A 23495-nucleotide genomic window follows, 5' to 3' on the forward strand; every position below is an offset into this window, starting at 1 on the left:
GTCTCCATATTCGGATTGAGAATATATGCAGAGTGAGAACTTCTGTTTAATTTGTACTCTTTAGTGTTACGGGACGCAAACAGGAGAATCAGCGCCACCAGGTGGTTATACACCGGAACTATTTAAATAAATATGGTAACTTTTAAAATATTTGCGTCAGTTTCAGTCTCAAATGTGATACTTACGCCATCACTTAAATATTAAATATTTGTTTTACGAAATACTTTTTCGTAATCATCTGTCTGCACACTAAATATGAAGCTACGCAGCCATCGGCCGAAGAACTTAGCTTAGCAGAAATACGGAATACAGTTATCCTGGTTCTGTCCAAAAATAAGTAATGAGAAATAATAATTATCAAATACAGTAAAATTAGAATTAGAATTATATATTATTATCTTCCACTTTCACCAAGATAAATAACCATAGTACATTTAACCTGCTCCAGTCTTGATCATAACTACCAAAATATTAACAGTTTTTGAGATTGTTAACCCTTTAAATGTCAGTGCGTTTCCCCTGCTGTCATTTATAAAAAATAACTATAATTTTCTCCATACTTTAATTTTTTTCCACAGTCTGGGATATGTTGATTAGCAACATTGATTTAAACACTGCAGTGCTCCATAATACAGCAGCTATGCCCCTAGTGGACGCCACATGTATTTACACCGTGAGGCTTTTGGAGGCAGGTGTTCTAGATTGAAAGCTTGATTTAATGTCACGGCAGTGGGATCAAATATGTGCTTATGAGTTTCAATAGAGACATTTGTGTGTGTGTCTGACTACAGTAATTAGTCGACAGGTTATTTTAGACTTATTATACAAGCTGAGGTTGAACTTCAATAAAACTAGTCATCAGTCATTATAGCAAATTTAATTGGATTTAAAAAGCTTAAACCAAACCATGAACACCACACTACATATAGTCACCTTTCAAAATCAACTTGTCCGATTTTATAAAACTCATGAGTCAGCGCGACACCACGTCAACATTAACCGAGCCTTCCACAAACAGAAACACTGTGCTTTTCTCATAATTATTTAATCACACATACATTTACATCATGCAATCAATCCAAAAACTGTGATCTCATGAGCCTCCCATCTCCGTCCTTATCAGAGCCGTTTGTGCCCCAGTTCTCCAGGAATGATCCAGAACCTTCGTCCACCGATGGATCCTCAAAGCTGTCCTCTAAAATAAATGACCAACTATTACACAGTAATAAAAAAAGTGGCTACACTTCGTTTTCAAATTTAGAATTAATGCAATTTAGGTTAACGCCTCAACTATTCTTTGCCGTTTGTTTTAATTCATGTCCAGTTTTGGGTGGAAGGTCAAAGAATGAACATTTTTTAGGTCCATGCTGCAAAGTCTGAACTAACCTTGAGATTACACAGAGGGAGTAAACCATCTCAATAGACACCCAACGCTGTCCTGTCATAGATGCAGCTTGTAGAAAGTCATTACCACTTTAAATTATTAACGGACCCATTTACAGGAGCTTCTGTGTTCTCCAGTCAAAGACCGCCACATGTGGAGTGTTTCTCTGAGTGCAGGTGTTGAGAAGAAGTGTTGAGAAGAAGTGCTGTGAAACCCGACTTGAGTGAGTCATCTTAGGCGACAAAGCTAAAATCCTTCACCCCCCCCCCCCCCTTTATGAAACTAGATTTGTTCCACTGGTCTAAGCCACAACTGTCGTCGTTTGATAGTTTCTTTAACGTGTGTTCCTAAAAAGCTTTCGTCTTTATCTCCTAATGCGACCGTCTCCTCTGCTGGGAGCTCACTGTGTGTTACAGGAGTCGGTCCAGATGAAGTCCTGTTTCAGCTTTTTAGAAACGTCAATGAAAGAAGTCCTCGCTGAGAAAACACACTGAGGGCCAAAAGTAAGCGGCTCAGACGGCAACAAGGGAAGGGAAGGGAAGGAGGGGAGGGGGGGGGGGGGGGTCAGACTTTTGACTCTACGTGGCTGCAAGCACACCCTGATCACACCCGCCAGTCCACTGATATACAGTGCAGTTCTTACAGTGTATTGCACAAGATGTTAGTGTCGTCACGCCGGGGTTACAATCACATCGAGCTCTTTGCCGATGCCGAGGGGCTTCACGGCAAAACACGACAAAGACAATAAAACAGGAAATAAATGAGAAACCCTCCTCCAGATGACAGGAGATTGTTGTGCAATTTTAGACCCGGCTCTCCTGACTGGCTGATCAGCAGCAAAGGTCCGACCCACCGACTGATCCCCCCCCCTTCAAACAAGCATCTACACCAGCTCTGGAACAATGAAAGAGATAAACAACACAACAAATCCCGGCAGAACACTTTCTGCTAACTCACAACCAAAAAGGGGGCTCGTACAGTTAAAGGTCCTAAATCTATTAGAAAGAACACACAGGTGAGTGGAGGCGAGGCACCCGTGAACAGAATCCTGATACGAGAGGGAACAGACGCTTCTTGGAGATGAGTGACAGGACGAGCATCGAGTGAGCTCCCTCAGTCTATATGCCTGCAGACTGTGCAGAGAGGTATAAACAGCGCCCGTCAACACAGCGTCATGAACCACTGAGAGAAGTAAAAACAGTACATTTAGCTAACAGGTGGAAGTGTGTCGTGTTCACCGGATCATCCTCCTTCCTACAACATCTTTCTCACGAAGTCACCAATGACGAGTAAAGGTTTTATTTTAACTTAATGATAAAAACAATTCTCCTCCACGGGTATTTAGTTAAATACATCTACAGTACACCGTCGCATGCTGTGGGTTTTAGATCTTTTCATCCTCCCCCTGCTGTTTCCTTACAGCTCTCTCTCTCTATATTTGGGGAAGCGTGTGCAGTAGTGCCAATTTTACATCTGTACAAGAGCGGACAGAACCGTAGTGCTCGACGCCATCTAGTCCATTCAAAACCATACAGTTGTGTTTTGTAAAATCTTTTGAGAGAAACATGTTGTTAACCAATAATAGCAACGATGAACCGTGCAGAGGTTCGCCGAAAGGGCGAAGGCGGTCGGGTCTCCTGCTCTTTTTGTTTGTTTTTGTCTTGTATTTGTCGGATCTTGCTACGCTTACATTCAGCACGGCACAGTAAAGAGGTGCTCGACGGACGACGACAGAATGTGCAACAACAAAAAGGAAGCCGGAGCGACAACATTTAAAGGTGTTGGCCGGTTCCGCTCGCTCACGACTGCGTTTGGTTCGGTGGACATGAATCCCGTCTCGCCTTTTGTAAATGAAATGTGTTGTCCTTTTTTTATTATTATTAATATTAATATATCCAGTACGAGAAAAAGAGATAAGTCATGATGAGAAGTGGGGGGAGTGGGTGGAGGTGTGTGTGTGTGTGTGTGTGGGGGGGGGTTGGAGCTGTACAGGCCAGGAATATTTATATATATATTTATAATTCAGAAACTCCTTCGTGGCGCCAAAGGAGCCTGTTCGCTGTGATGGAATGACGTGCTGTCGGGCTGGGCGGGGGGGTGATATTGGCTTCTTCAGTGGTGTCGTCCTTCTGTCCCGCTGCTCTTCAGCTAAAGACATTCAGAAAGAAAAGGATGTCGTTAGTGGACGTCGGACACTTTTCTGCAAATACAACGTGACCCACAACGTGACCCACAACGTGTCCCAGCACGTGTCCCAGCACGCGTCCCAGCACGCCGTGTTGTTCTTACTTCTTGTCGGGTTTGCTGCTGATGCTGCTGCCGCCGCTGATGCTGCTGCTACAGCCGCCGCTCCCCCCCCTGATGGACACCGTCTGGCTGTTCTGGTAGAAGCCTCCCCCGCTGCGGTTGATGTTGGGGTGGGTGGGAGACGCCACTGGCTGCTGCCCGGGCCGGATAGGCTTGGCTGGGGGAAGAGGAGATCGAGGGTTGGCCGTTTCAGATGACGTTAAATTGTATATTCTGTGTATTCTGCAGCGACTAGAAGGTGCTTCTCATCCCCGTCTTACCGATCTGGGCCGAATGTCCCCTCCTGGCCATGTTCTTGGCCCTGACGGCCTCCTTGATGCGGTCCACCTCCTGCTGGTAGCGCTTGCGGTCGCGCGCTGCGTTCTCCTTGGCCTCCTTCAGAGCAGACTCAAGGGCCTTGACCCGCTCAGCTGTAGCACGAAGACGTTTCTCCAGTTTAGGAAGCTCACAGCGCAGGTCTGCGTTATCACGTACCAGCTGTGGGGAAACGTGCATCGAGTTAAATCAAAGATTGTGATGAGAGGAGAAGACGGTCGAACGAACTGAAGTAAAAGGACAGCATTACTCCATCTTGTTTCTGGGTGTTGTTATTGACTTCCTACCTGTTTGTGAACCTTGGTAAGTTGCTCAAGATTGTTCTCAAGAAAGGAGATTTTCTGTTTCTGTGCTGCGCTGCCGCCTGTGTCGTCAGAGTCCATCTCAGCGCTCTGCACGGCCAACAAAACACGAGCATTACAACTTGAATAATACGCACATTAATGCAGTTTGTGGCAGAACTACTCTGTCATTTTGTTGTCAATATGCACTTTAAAAAAAATAAGATGTCGGGTTCACCTTTTTCACTCTGGTAGCCAAGTCCTGGACAAAAAGCTTCCTCAAGTTGTGCAGAGTCTGCAGCTCCTTGGCCTTGAATGAAAGACAAAACAGATCGATTGAGATGATTGGAACCGACTGAAAGAACACTGCAGGTATATCAAACACACTCACAGCAACAGCAGATGTAAATATGAAGTGCTTTTAAATCATGAGTTGGTTGAGATGAACTCACCACCGTCTCCTCCAGACCCTTCAGGTCCTGCCTGGCCTGCTCCCGTCTGTCCTGCATCACCCTGAACAACAAACAACAACAGTAAACACCTGAAGCCAGACACTCTGCTGATGAAGGGATGCATGTGTTGCACGGGTTCTTAAACTGAAACAGAGTGCACAGCTGTGTGTGTGTGTGTCGTACGTGAGCTCGTGCAGCTTGCGGCTCTTCTCCTGGTCGGTGGACTTGAGTTTCTCGTGCTCCACTCTGAGCCTCTCCTGCTCCAGCATGATCTTCTGGTTCAGACTGGAAGAGACGACAGAGCACCGTGTTCATCTCAACCTACTGACTCAATCTGTACAGCTGCGTGAACAGCGAGCTTTATTTTACTGTAAAAACACCTCACTACTATCGTCAGCTAGCTCTATATGTCTGAAACACGGTTTTCCTGATGATTTTAAACGTAGTTTGGTCTTTGTTTCAACAGTAACCCTTCTCGCTGTGCTTTCATCTCTTTCTTTAGGAACGGACGCCTTACTCCTGCAGCTCAGTGATGAGCTTCTCCTTGTTGTCCAGCTCGTCTCTCAGGCTGCTGATCTGCTTCTGATGAGCATCACGGTGGGAGTGGATCTGCTTGTCCACCGCTTCCTGAACACACAGAACACAGAAACACAGTTTCAAACCACCACAAGCCGTGAAGTATTCCCGTTAAACTCAGTTCTCCTTCCTCATAGGATGAGCAGAGCCGTGGTGTTCACTCGTCTTTACTGTTTTATGGGTCTGAGGAACGTACCTTGACTTCATTGGCCGTCTGCATCTCACTCTCTTTCTCCATCGCATGGACTTTCTCTGCAAAACATAAACACAGGATTCATTATCATGAGTCAGGAATACAGGGATGTTAGTATCCACGAAACACTTAACATGAGCTGGGATAGGATTTGTTTTACGCTTAAAAATAATCCTTATCTCGCTTATTGTTTCGGTTAAAGAGGCTATTTAAAGCTCCCGTTAGGATTAATAGCCTCCAACAGCATTTAAGTGGACTTGAAGTGAGTCGGTGCTTTATCTCTTGCTCTCTGTGAACACCAACACACCCTGAGCGCTGAGCTTGACCAGCTCCTCGTTGAGAGAGTCCACGTTCTCCTCCAGCTGCCTCTTCTTCTGCTCCACGTTCTGCAGGTACTCAGTCAGCGACTTGATTTTAGCCTCATGCTGGAGACGGAGGAAACGATACAAATGTTTATGCACATGAGGATTACATACACACACACACACACACACACACACACAGCTCAGACAGGTATGTTGTTTGCGGTTTGTTTCTATGTACCTGGGAGATGCGCAGCTGGCAGGTAGCCAGCTCCTTCTCGTTCTCGTCCATCTTCTTGTTGCTCTCCGACTGGGTTCCCTCCAGCTGCTTGCAGCGCTTGGCCATGGTCTTCACCTCCGACTTCATCTTGCTGATGTAGAGGCGGGCCACCGTGAACTCCTCATCGATCAGGCCACTGCCCTCGTGTTGCTGGAACGGCAGAAGGAGAAAGTTGAAGAGACGCAACCACATGGAAGAAGATTTTAAAAACACCACGATGCACAAGGCACAGCGGTACCTTGACGTCATTGCTGCCCACGGCGATGCCGATCTCAGCGAGGTCTTTGAGCAGCGAGGACATCATCTCGGTCACTCTCTTCTTCTGGTGGTTGGACATCTCCTTCAGCTTCTGGAGCTCAGAGTCCAGAGACGACAGGATGGACTGCAGGGAGAGAGACACTCGGTGTGTTCTTCTATTGTTTTCACACACTCACAATACTCGTCAAGTGAACATGAGGATTAGGTGATTAGTGTGCAGGACGTTTACTCCTCTATGAGTCTAACGTGTTGCACATTTAATGGATTGAAGTCAGCAACCAAGTCCTTTTAAAGTTGAAAGAAAGAAGCTGTGGCAGCAATAAATCTGTGTGTGTGTACATGTTTAATCATAGTGTAGAGTCTCTGTCTGTTGTATATTCAAACAACCAAATTGAAGGAGAACTAAAAGGCTGATTGAACTAAATGAAAGCACCACGGTGACTTTGGGGCTGCAGCTATCCGACTCCAGCTCACCGATTTCTGGCTGAGCTCCTCGCTGATGGTCTCAAAATCCTTGGTCTTGTCCTCCACCTCCTGGCTCTTCTGGTCGTAGTTGACGGCGAGCTCCTCCAGAGCCTGCAGCACCTCCTTCACCTCGTCTTTGGAGGCCTCGTTCTCCGCCTGCAGGCGGTTCAGCTCCGCCTGGAGGTTCTCGTGATCGCGGCGGGAGGACGTTAGAAGCTGCGAGCAGAGGAGAGAAGTGTCGTTTGTTTTAAAACACACGAGGGCTTATTCAGGATTCATTACAATGTTCAGTTTGATTTTTGATCCGTTATCAAAACACACACGCCTTCCTCCTTAATGACTTCTTTTGCATTTTCGAGGAGGCTCCGCCCACATTTTAAACAGTCTATGAGCTCCCACGCTGTGCAAGTAGCAAATGTAATAGCATTTCCTGCTATTCAAAGAGGTCGTTATTGAAATAGTAAGATGCGCTGACATAGGTGGGTTCTCACACACACACACACACACACACACACGCTCTCTCCTCCTCAGGTAAATACAGAGTCAGCAGATGACGACCCTGTAAAATGAAGTACGGCTCTCTTGTCTGAGGCATTCTGTGTTGCTCAACCTGCAGTGCAGTCTCAGCGCTCCTCTTCATAATAATATGATTAATTAATAACACCTGATCCCTTCTCTTCCTTCACAATAAGCCACCGCTACATTCATTCAGCACCAACTGTCAAAGTTTCAAAGATTAAATGTTTGCTTCTCCAAACTGACGAATCTGCCATTTAAATAGCAATGCAACAGGTCGAGGTGCAGCTCGCAGTTGAAAGGGAGTGAGAGACGCTGATTTGTTTAATTCACGCTACGCACAAAATAAACCTTTGGGCCTTACTTTGCACCAAGTGCTGCTTAACTAGCAAAAGTGGAGTTGGACACGCCCTAATTACACTTCCTATGATGTTCACAGGGGGCCCTAAGAGTTCACTCTAAGCTGCAGAACATCCGGTACTCACCTCATCCTGGTCCAGCATCTGTTGCTTGAGCTTCTCAGCCAGCTGGCTCTGCTGGTTGATCTCCTCATCCTGTAAAGTGCAGAAACACAAAGAGACATTAACATTCACACCAGGCACCACAAGCATCACTGGAGGCCGTTGGTACGAGGTGACAGACCGCTGATCACGTCTAAATAATTGATATTTTTCCCACCAGTTAACCGACAGCAGTTTTCAAAGACTTCATGATGAAATCCATGTGTGCATTTGATTGCGTCGATGTTTAAGTGGCGTGTGAAACCTGTAACATAAGGCGCCACATCTACAAAACCCACAGCTGTCACAAACCTCCCGTCCTCTCGCTCACCTTATCATCCAGCTGTTTGTAAAGTTTGGCCACCTCAGCCTCACACTTGTCCTTCTCCACGTCGGTGAGGCGAACACCCGGCGGCACGTTGGGCGTGGAGGCCTGCTTCTCGATGATGTTGTCCAGGGCCTGCACCTCGGCGCGGGCCTTCTCCTTGTCAAACTGCTCGTCCGCTGGCACACTTTCACCTGAGGTACCGCACACACACACACACACGCACGCACACACACACACATTAAGTATGAGTGTGTACGGAGCTTTCAAAATGATCCCCGATGATCACTCCTCTGTGTTAATGCATTACCCCCGACACAAAGAAGAGTACTGATGTTTGCTGTAGGACTCAATCACGCAACAATGGAATAAGACGCAGTCTAGTTCCTCACCGTTCCTCCAGCGGTTGAGCTCGTTCTCCAGCCAGGTGACGGTGCTCCTCAGAGTCGTGTTCTTCACCTTCTCCCGCTCATACTTCTGCTTCCACTGCTCTGCCGTCAGCTCCACGTTCACCGTGACAGTGTTCTTGATGGTCTTTGCTCTGAAAACAAACCGGTTTCATTCAACTGAAAGGACTCCAATAAGAAGATACCTCAATGTACAAGCAACCAGGCGTGAACACACGGTGTTAGTGATTATTAATACATGTATGGCTGCCCATAACTGACAGCAGTGGCCTACCAACCTTTGTCCGAACATGAGGGTGGATTTGGTTTCGGACTCATTGTAGGAGGAAGGCGAGCAGCAGATGACGATGGTGGTTCGACAGTTACCACCCAGCGAGTCCTGCAGGATACGGGTCATCTTGCTGTCTCTGTAGGGGATGTAGGCCTGGGACACGCAAACAAAACAAACGCAGGAACATTTAATCTATGCAAACTCATCACGGGTGGGAAACCCTCATGGGAGTTTGTTATTCATCTAAATATCAGCTTTAAAAAGTGGATTAATAGTCGGTTTTAGCATCAGGACACGGGGAGACACACCCTGAGTTAATGTGAATGATGTAAAACAACAACGCACAGAACCAACAGGATGCGATGGCTTCAGTTACGAGATGGCAGCTAAACGCTAACGTGATACTTTATTAGTATCGATACAAAGAGCTGAGCTGAAGCAGTCTGCAATAACTCTTTAGACTCTACAATGAGTCAGGAGTGAGGCATCGCTGCACAAGAGCTCATTTGTTTTCAGACCATCACTTATATATCTGAGCCCCCCCCCAGGTTGTTTACAGAGCCCAAGAACAAACCAATTGTTGATTAAAGTGAGAAATCACTGTGAAGCAGGGAAAGAAAAACATCGCTCGGAGGAAAGTTGTTATCCGCTGAAGTTATTCCTGCGACACAAAGAGCCCGTAGATGACTGGAAACCGCACTTTCACAGGAAGATGACTAATAAAAACACTGAGCTCTGGGCTGTGCAGCTGGTAAACAGCACATTCCCCTTCTGTCTGTTACATCGACGGTGATGTCTGTAATTTCATAATACCATAAAACATTTGGGGGGGAAAGTAATCATCACCTGAGGCTCTAACAGATACACGATAGTAAAAGGCTACAAAACTAATTTGGTCTCATTATGATCTGAAGTAAAGATTAAAGCTTTACCGACAAGACATAAAGCTCAATTCGGGGCATTATCCATTCAAGCATTTTTTCCCTGAAAACAGCAGGCTCTCTTCTGGGAGCGCTTGAGAGCACTTTCCCTATGATATGGAATATCTGCAGAGGTAAAAACGCCGGCACAAGGAAGTACTAACTCTGGATGAACACGTAGGGAGAGAGGACGAACCTCCCGGTCTCTGTGGCTGATGAGATTTGATGTGCCAGGAAACATCGCGCCGAGTTACATCGAGTTGTTCAGATTCAAAATCAACTTTATTATCCTAAACGATGCGTTTGGTCCAGTGCAGCAAACACGAGGGCACCGGTGAGTCCACAGTAATGCTGCTGGCATTTTGTAGCATAGCTTTCATACATGCCGCTCCCAATGCAAATCATTTAAAAAATACTCGGGGGAAAATGCTTTGGTGTACACCGCTCCTTTGGAAACACTGACTAGAGTGCAAATTAAAAGACTGACGCCACCGCTGTACATTCAACAGGTTTAATGTGAGAGTTAAGAACGAACACCAAAGAGTTGGAGAGGAGGTACCGACCGTTCCTTCAGCCAGAGCAGAGATGACGTTTCCCAAAGACGACAGAGACTTGTTGATGTTCTTGGCTTCATCCAGCAAAGCTCCCTCTGCTCCCGTTTTACTGACCTGAAAGTCACAGACAAAAACCTCAGCAAGGTGTTGAAGTCAGAGACACTAATCTGAACCCAGCCCAATGAGTCATCCAACGTACACAGTGTAAGGCATCTACATGTATGACAGCTGGTCCTCTGTACCTTTTCACTGCCAGCCAGATCCACCAGGTAGAGTTTTCCGCTGAGCTTCTGCTCCGTCTGAGTGTTCTCCTGTTTGACGTTTATCAGGAAGATACTGTGACTCCTGGAGCTGTGCTCGTTCATGTCTGAAGGAGAAAGGACACCCGTGTGGTCAGAAACGCATCGGCCTCAAGCGACAGTCAATGGCCTTTGTGACTACACGACGGCATCCTACTTGTAACGGCTACATGTCTGTTCGATTTGCCTTCATCGATCGTATCCATGACCTCGTCTGGGCTGCAGACAAACCTCTCAGTGCAGCCCTGCAAAGAGAAGCACAACACGAGGCTCTGCTGTTGACCGTCACAAAACAGCTCTTACTGGATATTTGACATGCGACAGGAAGTCTCACCTTGACATATGGTACTCTGTTTTTGTCTTCGTGCACGGACAGATTGGTCTTCGACACTGGAGATGAGAGGAAATACAAACATTTATATAGACACGTACAGTCTATATTTTCGGTTTATGCTTCTAATTTAATCAATAAAATGTTTCCCAATTGGCTGATTTACAGCGTACGAACGAAGAAAACTTCCACTCAGCAGGTTTATACACCTTGAAATAAGTGACATATACATATAGAATATACACATTAACAACAAAGTCGGTGTGTTGACAGGTAACATCCCCCTCCATTATGTTCAGGCTTTTAGCAGCTGGTTCTGGCCAGATGAGCGCTACAGTGTTCACTGCACTATCGCCACTTACCGTCCAAAAGATCCCGGATCTTGTCTAAGTAAATTTCAAAATATGAAACCTGTGAACAGAGAAAGAACCTCATTATTGGGCAATCCACCTCCGAGATCAGACCAGTGAATTAAAACACACACACAGCGGGCTGTCTTGATGATAAAACAGCAGCAGAGTAAACATACAGTTCATAAACACATTTGTTGATGAACTGTATTGTTTGTGTCATGTTGAAGCAGCTCAGGTCTGATATTTTCACAGTTAACATGAGTTAGATATATTCTGAAGAGCAAGAATACTCCTTAATAAATCAAGTTAACATCTCGCCACTTTAAATTATCCTTCCTCCCTACACAAGTAGGTATCACCATGCGTGCATGAGTAGAGTTCAACAAACACAGTGACGAGTCAGCCAGGAAATACATGACATGTTACACATCACTTATATCGTCTCTAAAATAAAAGCTGAGTAATAGCAAACCGCGAAACAAGAAGTGTGCAACGTGTTGCTTGCACCCAGTTTGAAATAGTGGAAGTCAGACATAAATATCAGACTTTAAACACACTGTCTGAACCTGGAATTCTCTCTATTTAGAGGGCAGTGTCGCTGTAACCAGTGCAGCACTCAACAGCTGGCCCCTTCTAACTACTCACTTTGATATGAAACTCCAAGTTTTCATCCATGGAATAGATGTAGTTGAAGATATCTTGAACTATCCTGGGGATGATGCCCATTGCATCTGTGTCATGGAGATTCCCCTGCAAACAAGAGCGCAAACAAATATAAACGTTAACGGTTGTGAAGCGAAGCTTTTTATTCAAAAACAAGATGCACACAAGTTCTTAGAAGTCATCCTTACCTCCATGGTGTGTGTTTTGCCAGATGACGTCTGCCCGTATGCAAAAATTGTCCCATTGTATCCATCCAGAACATCTACAAGACGTTTTTTGTTAAAAAGACTGAATAATAAGTGTAGCATACTGGTTAAATCAAAAGTGAGACCTCACCTTTTACGATCCTCTGGGCGCAGGCGTTGTACACTTGTTCCTGTGTTGTGTTTGACTGAAACACTCTGTCGTACATGTACGGTTTGCCCTAAAACGAAGAGGAAGTGTGAGTGAATAAACAAAACGCATTATCGTGTCATTCAAATCAGACATGTTGACAATAGAGAGGCGACAGGAAATTGGGCTTAATAGGATGGGTGGCATGCGTCAAAGATCCCATGCCAGACGCACACAGTGGGCGTTGCGTTTGATGGTCAGTCTGGCCACCAGGACGCTCCCAAACTGTCACAGTTTGACGTTCTCACACTAATTTATCCTCTACTGACTGCATTTTAGTTCACCTCTGAAAGTCAGCTGTCCTGAAAACAACTTCTCCCGTCCCATTTGAACTCAGCTACAACAATCTTGATGAACTACACTAGAGTCTGAGCTTTCACCACTGGCTAAAGAGACCTCACACAAGCACGAGTGCAGCCATTTGTGATTTTCTTATAGGCGAGTCAAAATTTCAAAGCACAACTCCAGTGAGACAGCGATCAATAGCTGGATTTAAGGGGGCAACCGCAGGCTAATAAAAAAGTGATGCTACAAGCAATCCGTGGTTCAACTGAGATGCCACGCCGTCTTTCGAGGTTTGAAGTCCCAGTGGACTCATCTCCAGCCTGAGGTATCTAGCAGTATTGCATTAATACTTTAAGAACAAGACAGCCCCCTCCACATGTGACAGCCCGGGTTGTAAGATTAGATATTGATTCAGTGTTCACACCTGTAAGTGCAGTAGAAGGCTGACAATGTTGACACGGATCCGGTGTCACCTTGTTCAAGACATGTAAACACATTCATAACTCAAGGTGAAACCACAAATATGTCCCTGCCTATAGCATTAGAAGCTACAGGCACCTTTCAGACTACTACAGCTGAGATGTCCTCAATTTGCACTCTTGGCTCATAATCCCTCCTGACAGACAGTCACATCGAAAGTACAGCTCGGTGCAACGCAGAGCAGCAGCACCTTAAGACATTGATAACTCAGCCCAGCTAGCCACATCCTGGCAATTAACCCGGTCCACAACAAGAGCCACTATCATGGCCGCCAGACGCTGTCGGCAAACAATGGCACAGCCAGAGTTTAAATTCCTCATTGTTACTACAGCTACTGGCCTCGGTACCTACACTTCTGTCTGATGGGATTACTTGCTGAGAGTGTAATTACAGTATAAAGCATTATTAAAGTATTAATAAGTGCTCCGTCACGTCTCTGCTTCCTGATGGCTTCGTTAGGACACTTGTCCAGGCTATACATTCAGGAGAGACTGTGACACACAGTCCAAGGTTGTTCATATTGTACAGTGCATGAAATCGAATTGGATTTGTGTGCCGTTATGCAAATTAAGTTAATATTCCATGTTTTATCAAGTCTCTGCACTCAGCACTGCTGTTGAGACTTTAGCCCTAAAACAGGGTCCACGCCCTCGATTGTTTGGAAAACGGATACAAATGTGAGCTAAGTGAGTCAGTCGTCCTGGGTAAGAGCGTCTGCAAAACAAAGTACATCACCAAAATAATTGCCCTCCCCAGCCGGAGCGATTGCCCGGTGTCTGGCCAACTGCCTTCTCCGATTGGTCGAACAGCTGGTTACCAGGAGAGAAAACACAGAGGGATTACCCAGGAGGCCTGTGATGCTGCTTATGGACACGGTTAGTGTTGTACTTCTCAGCGTAGATGCACCAGCAGAGCCTACAAAGCTCTAGCCTGCAACACTTGCATCCTTCACAATGTGCACTGGTATTTTAACACTATGACTGGCACTCTGAACTGGGCTAGGCCACGTCGTGCCTGAGGGGCACAGCCAGTACACTCGCTATTAATTAAAGACCTCAAAATAGTGTCAGCAAAACTATTCGAGAAGTCACCACACAGCTACAACAGCCTCCTCTGTTTTGCATGACAGAAAATGAATAGTCCTGTTGTACTCGTCACCTAAATTAGTAGTTTAACTACAAAGAGGAAGTGATTCATGTCCACTCAGCCGAAACCTGCTACATTGTGAATGCTATTCAAGATCAGTTTCAATTGCCTAGTAAACTCTTTTAAAGCTTGGGTGAGTAAAGACACAAAGTCCACAAAGAAAAAAAGATAATGTCACAAAAACTAATGTTTAACCACGATTATTTTTTTAAAATGATACAGCATTGGCTTTTGCATGATCAGCATGTACAAACTTGAGATGTCAGCCTGGCTTTTATGCTCCCTAACTACTACAGTCATAACATTTTGCATGCTGCCATACATCTATAGTGTGTAGAGGCACGTCATGGCATGAGCCAGGTTGTGTTAAGTAAAGAGCGTCTTGTCAAGACACTGTATATGGGCCTGTGATGACAAAGCATCAAGTGCACATCCTTTGCAAATTGACGTCTGGACAAATTCTTTGTTGAATCAGTAAAATGGAGGAAACACTGCATTAGAAAGGGGCATTTCCTACCATCAAGAGCTTGATCTGTACCACTAATTAAACCTTTGGTTTGATCCCACACCTGAACGTCCTCATGTAAAGAAAACAGATCAACGATTTACTTGAATATGTAGTAACTTGTCAGTCTATTAACTCTTAAGTGTCCAGTCAATAAAGGCCAACAGAAAAATACCACTAGACTGATTAGAATTCAGCAATTCCACTGCCAATGACACTATTATGACGCTGTCATTGTCTAAAATGTGATTTTAACTTAGTCTACCAAATGAGTTGTGTTGTGGTACCAGCTGGTCAGCTAGCTAATGTTAGCTTTAATTAAGCAACAGCATTAAAACTAGCCAGCTAGCACAAGGCCGGCTAATCTGTCACCTACCAGCTGGCCTAGTGTGTTAGCCACGACTAGCTTAAATCAAAGCAGGCTTAACGTTACACGCTTTATGCTGAACCCTACATCAATATAGCTTTAATCGTTACAGATGCCCGGGCTGCTTATCAATGAATGTCGTGACTAATAGTGCGGTGTGTATATAGCGTGCAGCATGTAGCAGGATATAACGCTCACGACATTTTAAACATGTCTGTTTGTGGCTTTTGTTGAATGACAGCTCGCGTGAAATGTCACAGAAAAGTGACATTTTACGTGAGCACCAAGTCGACTGGCATGTTGAAATATTTATTTAAGTTCTGCTGCCGACTATCCATTTATCTGGGGCACCAAATAGGTCACAAGTTTAATGTAACTGACTGTTTTGGTGGCGCCATAACGCAGCGGTTAACAGGTCAGCTCTATAGCTAACGTTAGCTAACAAGCTAAAGGAGCTATCTACCGTAGTTTACAGGACAATAAAAAATGGCTGAACTGTTTCTAGAAGTCTCTGTCAAATAGGTATAGTTAAACATAAAATGACTCACAGCGATAATAACGTCCTCCTGCCCTTGAAACTTGGGAATGTATCTGTCGCCTCGGACCACCTCGGAGCTGTTCAGGGGCCTAAAGCGACACATCACTTTGATGGTGCACTCCGCCGGGTCGGCCATCTTTCCACACGGTTTATACGAATAGAAATAATTCACCAATACAAAAATTAAAGTGTATCGGGATCTAGGGTGGTTCTTGGGGAAAGGGCGATAATCTGTCGCTCATTCAACAAGAAATCCTTGTTTTTCCTCCTCTCGGTCACTTCCCGTTGCCTGTTAGGAAGCCATGATGTACCGGTGCGGATCAGCTCCTGCTGCTGTGGATGTGGATCACAATGACGTCACCTCGGCGCTCCCCTTCCTCGCGCTGTCCGGCTGTTGTAAAAAATAAATAAACTTCGTGATGTTTGTAAAACGATTTTATTCATAATATATGTACATGACAAGAGGACATAATACAGGTTTAGTATACAGGGAATTGTATACAAATAGAGCAATAACAAAAGAACCAGGGGTATATTTTTGTCCAAAACGACGAACAATGAGAGTAAAATACAATAGATAAAGGTGGTTTAAATTCAGAAAGAAATGTGGAAAATATGAAAATAAAAACACCTACATCAGAATGCTTTTTTTAAATGTCATCTGAGCATTCAACACAATCTCCCCCCATGAAACTGATTGTCAAACAATTAGCACTCTGACCTTATCACACTCTGCAACTGGTTATTTGAACAGTTTTAAGTTCCTTAGAATTAACATCCCAAACAACCGGTAGTAGTCACCTTCCTCCTGGTAAAAAAAAAGCTCAAAGCCAGATCTTCAGGAAACTTAATACGGCAAAATTCTTATGCCAAACTTTTACAGAGGAGCAATAGAAAGAATCCTAACTGGAAAAATTACAAACTTATGTGCTCGGCCCAGGACAGGACGGCTCTACTGATTAAAAAAACAGAACATATTGGTACCCATTTTATACAGAGCATCAGTGATATTGGTGACAAGAAGTGCCTGCAAAGAGCTCAAAGAATATTATTGGACAATACCCACCCTAGCCACACCCACCCCACCCTCCACTCAAATATAGTTTTGCTTTGTATGTTTTTCTCATGCAGCAAAATGGGACTGCAAACTGTATTTAGTTTCACAACCCTGTGTTGTACAATGACAATAAAAGACACCTTGTAATCTTGCAAAGTGCCCTTTTTAACATGTAAAACCCTCATAGACCCTTTTGGAAGTCCATCAATACATGAGGCATATCTAGTCTAACCCATAAAACTAAATTCTACTGAAGATCCCTGGGTTTTCCAGATTACTATATATGTCAGACTGTATTATAGGGAATGCGTGTGAAATGAAACAAGATTTTCCATTTTAAATGCAGCCATAAAAAAAACTGCCTCTTACATTTGAATGTTTCAATGAACCACTGGCACCGACTATGATGTCACACAGGGTGGAAGACACGTTTCATGAAAGCTGCTTTAAGGAAAATGCACTGAGAGTATGAACACTGGTGCTTTTGTTAAACCCAAAAGAGGATATTCCTGTAGCCTGTGACTCAGCTGTCTTTAAGAGAGGGAGCTGCAGCTGTGAGGCCTCCTCCTCAATAAAAATGCATCATGTCTGACCTCACTCAACAGATGCCATAATGGAGCAAAAGCCACAAACACATTTTCTGGCCGCTCCCTGAAACAGTGAGGGATATCCTTTTTCATGTTGGAGTCTTCAGCTAATCCAAATACCAGTTCTACTGGCCTTCTACTGCAGCGAAAGGGTGTGGTGCTTCTGTGTGAGCTGACAGGGTAGTCTGGCTGTCCCCGAGCAACAAGTCCCCACGGACCACAATGCACTGTTCATCATCGCAGAGAGGGGAAGAATAAACGGGAGTTATTCAGTAATATGAGCTGCTTTTCTTCACACATTCTGGTACTTTTGAAAGAGAAAGCAGGCTCAGGTGTTACTTTATAATACTGAGTTACATATTGAACAGAAACCCTCCACCCCACCCTAACTGTGTAACAACGGGCTCCAACTAAGCCTCTTAGTAAACAGCTGTCCATGTCGTGGTTATTATAGTAATGCAGCGGCAAGATTTACTTTCATTGTGAAGTTGTTAGACTGCCGGCATCGACGTGTTTGGGGAATAACATTACATGAATCAACATTGCCCATTGGGGGTCAACAACTGTTTTGAACCGTTGATGTGCTTTAACATTGATCCGGCTAATTATTGATGTATTTGAGGTGACTGGAGAGCTTATACAGGAGCCTTCAGAGTAAAACAATTATTGATCATTTAACCCATTCATCCAGCAAAGATGCCAAACTCTCTGAGCATGATTTGAAGTTTGTTTTATTTTAAATAATTATATCTTGTGTTTTATTACAGCCTTAGCTCTTACGATTGTTGAGAGGATCAGATCGGCACTGAAGTTTAAGTGATTAAACTTGAATTTAAACATCTTACTAATTTATTTAACAGTGTTGGATGAGATCACACTGGCCTCGGGTTAATGCATATTTACACACCTGACATATCTTACTTTGTCAAAGTTTAGACAAATTTCATTGGAGTTCATATTAAGTGCAAATATTGACTGATTTTAATGCTATTTAGTTGCACCTGTTATGCAACAAAACGAAAACTAAAATGAAACAATTTTTGTAACAGCTAATTGGATTCTGTTCAACGGACAAATAAATCCTGTCGACCTCCGACGTGTATCGTTTTAAACATTTCTTTGTGTATATTTTGAGAGAAAAAACACACGTTTGGTTTCAGTATTTATAGTTTATTGAGGAGGACATCTGGTAACAGGAAGGTGAAAAGTAAAATGGTTATCCTCCTGATTTGGACACGTCCATGTAGTTGAAGTCCTTTTGAGGATTTGCAGTCCTCGATGGTCCACGTGGAGTGTTTCAGCTTTGACTTTTAACAAAAGATCTTCACAGAAAGTCTGCAGCAGTGCTTGTTGTTCCTCCGTCCCAACAAAAAGGGTCAGACGCCGTCTCCTCCATCACTTCTTCTGGAAGAATCCCATAATGGACGCTTGTTTAGTTCCTTTATTTGCATTTGCAGACGTTCTCTTCTGACTTCTCTTCTCGTCCTGTTTGGTACTCGCCGGTAGTTTAGCGGGGACGGAGTCTTTTGGGTCTTTTGGAGCTCGTTTAGCGGCATGAACGTCGTCTTCTGCTTCAGAGTAGGATTCGCTCTCGTAGCCTTTCTCGGTCACTGAGGGGAAAGAAGATGAAGCAGAGGGATTATGGTCTTGACTTGTGTGTGTAAATATGACCATATTAAGTGGTGGTGTATTAAACTCCATTATATTAAAGTCGTTTGTCAATTCTCATGTATATACACAAGTAAAAACTAGATCAGAGGGAAACAAGGATTATGGAACATGGAGCGGACACAAAAACTACATTTTTTACTCAATTAATTGACTTGATAATTGAGAAATCGTTGAGATTTTTATGCAACAAATAAATAAATATTTGCTGTTTTTTAAGTCCTCCATAATAATAATAATAATAATAATAATAATAATAAACTAAATGTCTTTGGGTTTTGGTCGTTTGTCACAACTTTCCTTATGTTTTATAGCAGATTACTGAAGAAAACATTTGGCAGATTAAATGATAATAAAGAATTGTTCGCTGATGGAGAATCATTAGTTTCAGCACAACATTTCATCAACGTCTTTCTTACACAATGTCAACAAAATCTTAATATTAGAAGGCTTAGTATCATATTTCTGAGGACACATCGGTCATGGAATAAGTGTCAGTATTACGACATATTGTTTAGTGGTTTGGAAAAATGAATTGCAGTCAGTATATATTCATCAAACGCTCATCCTCTGACAGCATTTCATACCGATGCATCCTTCATCATCTAAAAACGTCCGAGATTTCAGGACTCGTCTCCTCTTCCTCGTCTTCATTTCAGAGTTCCCCTGCTGAAGAAATAAGAATGTTATTCAGTGTTAAATACATAAAGAACATTTCATCAATGTCTGATCACCAGGTTTAACCCCTTACATGTGAATGAGAAACAGGCTGGACCTTCTTCTTCGGACTTGGTGACGGTTCTCTCGTTTCCATCCGCTGAGGAGAATCTGGAATGACTGAAGACGTGAACAAGTATTAGCCTTCTAGCATTACTCTTTAAAGGGCTTCTGAAACTCCCCCTTTATCAGGATTCTGGCTTTACCATGAAGATAAACTAGGCCGTAATTCTCCAAACTTTAACCAGGGACATTCTTATAAGAGTATAAAACTATATGAAAGACAGTACAACTACATTAAATGCGTACCAACAAAACAGTTATGTATTCCTTCCTTGTGACAAACGATCAAAGCCATTTACGATGTTTTTTTTAAGTTCTTCTCTTTCAAGATTTCAAAATAGATAAAACCCGTTTGGTAAACAGCTCACCGTCTTCATCGCTGCTGTCTGGTTCAGGCTTCTTAATCCGCCGTCTCTTTTTCTTGTCCATTTTCTCCTCTTCGCTGTCAGAATCCACGAGTCGCTTGGTTTTGCTTCAACAAGAGGAAGACGTTTGTTCAAATACATCCATAGCTTTATTTCAGTCCATCATCACTCAATGAACAGCCTTTCAATTCAAAAGCTTTTAAAACTCAAGAAGAATCTTGATCTCGTCTGTGTTTCTGTCTAAAGTTTTGAGTAAAAATCATTAATTTAGTTTGAATGACGGCATTTGTTCCCCACATAAGTGTTATAATGAAACACACACCTCCTGGAGTCTTTCTTGGCGTCTTCAGGCAGCTCCACAGCAGCAGCAGCAGCAGCAGCTCGCTTTTCTTCAAGCTTTGAAGTCTGACGTCGTTGCTCTGCTGAGGTTGATGACTGAGCTGCTTCCTCCTGCTTCACAGTTTTTTCTGCTTTATCTAGAGAAAATCAGGTGTTATATATATATATATATATATATATATATATATATATATATATATATATATATGGGGTTCATCTTGGGGTCTAAAGTCTAAATCTAAAGTCTTTCACAAGACAATATTACTCACTTGCTGCTTGACTCCCAAAGAAGGTCATCAGAGGATTGGCTTTTTCTTCTGGTTTACTTTTGGGGACATCGACCTAACAATACCAAACAGTCACAAAGAAAAGCTACAGCGTTTACTCCGATACTGTAGTTTATTACTTTGTAAATAGCAGTTAATCACACAAAAGACTACAAAGCCGTACCACAGGCGTCTCCTCCTCCTGCTCCGCCTTAACGTCTTTGCCGCTATCCTGGTTCTTAGGAGCAGACTTATTGGCAAACATTCCCATGATGCCTTTCTGCGGCTTGGCGGAAGGCTTAGAAGCCCGACTGGCCTCTCCATTCACGCCAGGTTTTCTGTTTTCGGGCTCTGGTGTCGGAGATCGCTGGATCTCTCTCGTCTGCTGCAGCTCCACAGGAGACATGGGCACTGCACCGGCACAGCGGATCGCACTGTACCTGCAAACAGAGAAGACGGATCGACTCGACACCTTCCTGAAGAACGACAGTTCTACAATTCAACAGATCGTTCTCTCTCTCTAGTTCCCTGAGCTCGGTAAAAAATAAAAAGGTAGAAACTGGATGGAAGAAGCGGACGTTCCGGGGCATATCTGAACATTTTGACTATATTTTTGGGAACTGTTGTCACCAAATCATCATACCTGCTGCAGTTCTTCAGGTTGTCTTTCACAGCGTCATAGTCGACGCTGTAGAGAGGACCGCTGTCCTTCAGCAAAGCTTTCTGCACACTGTAGACATGGACACTGACGATCAAGCTCATCTTGGATTTGAAATCTGCAAAAGACAAAAACACCAGAAGTTAGACAGCTCTGCCTCTGCTACAACAGATATCACCTTAAAAAAACACTGAAGCAATTTCCAAAAACAGTGTTAGTTTGCAGCCAGCCCAAACATTCTGCACAATACTGGGAAACATGTTCACCAACCTTCCAACTGGTCCTCTTTGATAACTGACACCTTGTGACTCTAAAAGCAAGCACAACATCAGCAACACAAAAGCAAAGAAATATGCAAATCAAGCCAAAACAAGTCTTATTCATTTGGTGTATTTCTCACCGTCTGGCCGTTGTCCACAAACTTGCCCGACACGAGATACGTGGCGTGGAGCTGAGCTGAACTTTCCTTCCTCTTGTGATCCAAATAATGGAAGAGCATTCTGACACAAGACACATTGTTTTATCCAGTAACTCTGACTTTCATGATAAGTGACATCACACTGTATTTCAAAGAAGTATGGATAACGCTGTGTTGATGGGGATGTAGAAGCACGGCCTTGTTCTTTCATATTGACCAAAATGCATCTCCATCTGTAACATTATGTAATCACTGAGGAACTGATCCAGTCTAGCCGTGTTTACTGATTGTTTTACGATTTATTTTCTTGATCATTTTAGACTAAAACGCAGAGGAAACAAAGAAGATATTTTCTAAGCTCAACTGAAGCTCTAAAGAAAGTTGCCCTGGTTTGTTAAATACTTTGTATGAAAGGGTTTTACAGGAAATAAGTCCTCAATGTTTGTATCTTTACTAAGAACACTACTGTGAATAAAACATGAAGCCCAGATAAATGAACTAGTTATAGGGTGATGCAGTGATTGTAGTTCCAGTTAGCGAATATACAAATGGATGTTTATCAATCAGAATCACCATTAATGCATAGTTATAAGAGGAGTAACACTCACTGTTTGGCTGTGTTGACATGGACTCCCAGAGTGAGACTCAGCCATTTATAAGTCACCTGTTGGACAGAAAACACATGAAAACATCGGTGTTTACATTCCAAATACCACGTGAATCATCGGGGAGAAGAAAAACAAACGACAATGACTTTGCTGGCTGTCATCGTTTGTTCACAACTGCCGAACAAACTATGGCGGCTAATTCGCTTTTCATTTGTGAGAATGACCCTTAAACGTAGCGTTAATTCTGAGTTTATCGCGATCATTTCAAAAACAGCTGCACGAGCTGAAACCAGGTTGACGTAACATTGAATCAAACGTTTCAATCATTCATACGCCGAATTCACCACGAACCCAAACCAGCAGACAGTTGTAAACCAAACCATGAGAAATAAATAAAGCAGCCAAAAGGACGCAAACCGTAAACAGGTAGTTTAACGGCTCATCGCACCGGGGTTAACGTATCTCACCCAGAATAACGACAACAAAAGAGAACTGATCACACATCGAGAGTGCACTCACGATCTTGTCTTGGTCGTTGACATATTCGTCGATGTTATCCAAATAAAGCTCGTCCATTTTGATGAATGCGGACGTCTTGTTGCGCCGATTCAACTGCGCGGGAAGGCAGTTTATTTACTTCCTGTTAAATGTCACATGTGGCCTTTTCTTCCTTCCGGTGGGATGAGAGGCTGCAGGGCGCCCTCTACAGGCCGACACGGGCCACACGCTGATAATGACCTGGTGACGGACATATTATCTCTTGCTGCCACTAATTACTCATATTTGAGTGATGTTTGATAAAAAAAAACTACATCACCCACCTGTTCAACAACATTACAGAAACTTATTTTAATTCATGATATATTCATAACCCATTCCATTCATAACCCAGAAAAATACAGGCTGGAATAAGCATCCCTTTTGCTAATTTGCTTATGTAGTTATGTATAGTGTTAAGGACTTTACTTGACTATCTTGGCAGAATTTCTACTTTTTCTTGTGTAAATATTGTGCCTTTTACTCTCTTGCAGATACATATTGCAGAAAAGCTGATATAATGTTGCTGCGGGTAAAAAAAACCCT

The 23495-nt window shown here is 43.5% G+C and overlaps 2 protein-coding genes across 4 annotated transcripts; both read right to left on the bottom strand.

Annotated features, from left to right (window-relative positions):
- Positions 1-862: 862 nt before the first annotated feature.
- On the bottom strand, positions 863-15988 carry LOC306789428 (kinesin-1 heavy chain). The gene is made up of 26 exons (XM_079285373.1): positions 15677-15988; positions 12289-12376; positions 12141-12214; positions 11935-12039; positions 11299-11347; positions 10940-10995; positions 10763-10850; positions 10549-10673; positions 10316-10420; positions 8840-8985; positions 8547-8695; positions 8161-8348; positions 7815-7883; positions 6823-7029; positions 6329-6472; positions 6052-6240; positions 5816-5933; positions 5512-5567; positions 5257-5366; positions 4923-5024; positions 4740-4800; positions 4526-4597; positions 4294-4398; positions 3952-4168; positions 3674-3848; positions 863-3532 (listed from the first exon to the last, which is right to left on the bottom strand). Exons 1-26 carry the CDS (start codon positions 15800-15802, stop codon positions 3529-3531), a joined length of 2928 nt encoding a protein of 975 aa, XP_079141499.1. The 5' UTR covers positions 15803-15988; the 3' UTR covers positions 863-3528.
- A 2485-nt stretch (positions 15989-18473) lies between these two features.
- Positions 18474-23047, bottom strand: pold3 (polymerase (DNA-directed), delta 3, accessory subunit). 3 transcript variants are annotated; one of them, XM_079284464.1, is made up of 12 exons: positions 22932-23041; positions 22413-22468; positions 21787-21886; positions 21657-21696; positions 21372-21504; positions 20913-21168; positions 20732-20804; positions 20446-20599; positions 20127-20230; positions 19730-19815; positions 19566-19644; positions 18474-18920 (listed from the first exon to the last, which is right to left on the bottom strand). In XM_079284464.1, the coding sequence occupies exons 1-12, from the start codon at positions 22986-22988 to the stop codon at positions 18706-18708; spliced, it is 1353 nt and encodes a 450-aa protein (XP_079140590.1). In that variant the 5' UTR covers positions 22989-23041; the 3' UTR covers positions 18474-18705. The 3 variants fall into 3 exon arrangements, with proteins under 3 accessions (XP_079140590.1, XP_079140589.1, XP_079140591.1); XM_079284463.1 differs by having other exon boundaries at positions 19566-19647; XM_079284465.1 differs by lacking the exon at positions 21657-21696 and having other exon boundaries at positions 19566-19647; positions 22932-23047.
- Positions 23048-23495: the final 448 nt, after the last annotated feature.

Source organism: Melanostigma gelatinosum (genome assembly GCF_949748355.1).
Source record: "Melanostigma gelatinosum genome assembly, chromosome: 15".
Lineage (NCBI taxonomy): Eukaryota > Metazoa > Chordata > Actinopteri > Perciformes > Zoarcidae > Melanostigma > Melanostigma gelatinosum.

Coding starts and splice junctions, on each gene's coding strand:
- LOC306789428 (XM_079285373.1), bottom strand. CDS start 15,802: ATGGCCGACCCGGCGGAGTGCACCATCAAAGTGATGTGTCGCTTTAGG. Junction 12,040..12,140: donor GCAAAACACACACCATGGAG/GTAAGGATGACT, acceptor TCTTGTTTGCAG/GGGAATCTCCATGACACAGA. Junction 4,399..4,525: donor TGGCTACCAGAGTGAAAAAG/GTGAACCCGACA, acceptor TTGGCCGTGCAG/AGCGCTGAGATGGACTCTGA.
- pold3 (XM_079284463.1), bottom strand. CDS start 22,988: ATGGACGAGCTTTATTTGGATAACATCGACGAATATGTCAACGACCAA. Junction 21,887..22,412: donor CATGTCAACACAGCCAAACA/GTGAGTGTTACT, acceptor GTCTTGTGTCAG/AATGCTCTTCCATTATTTGG. Junction 20,231..20,445: donor GCCAAGAAAGACTCCAGGAG/GTGTGTGTTTCA, acceptor CTCTTGTTGAAG/CAAAACCAAGCGACTCGTGG.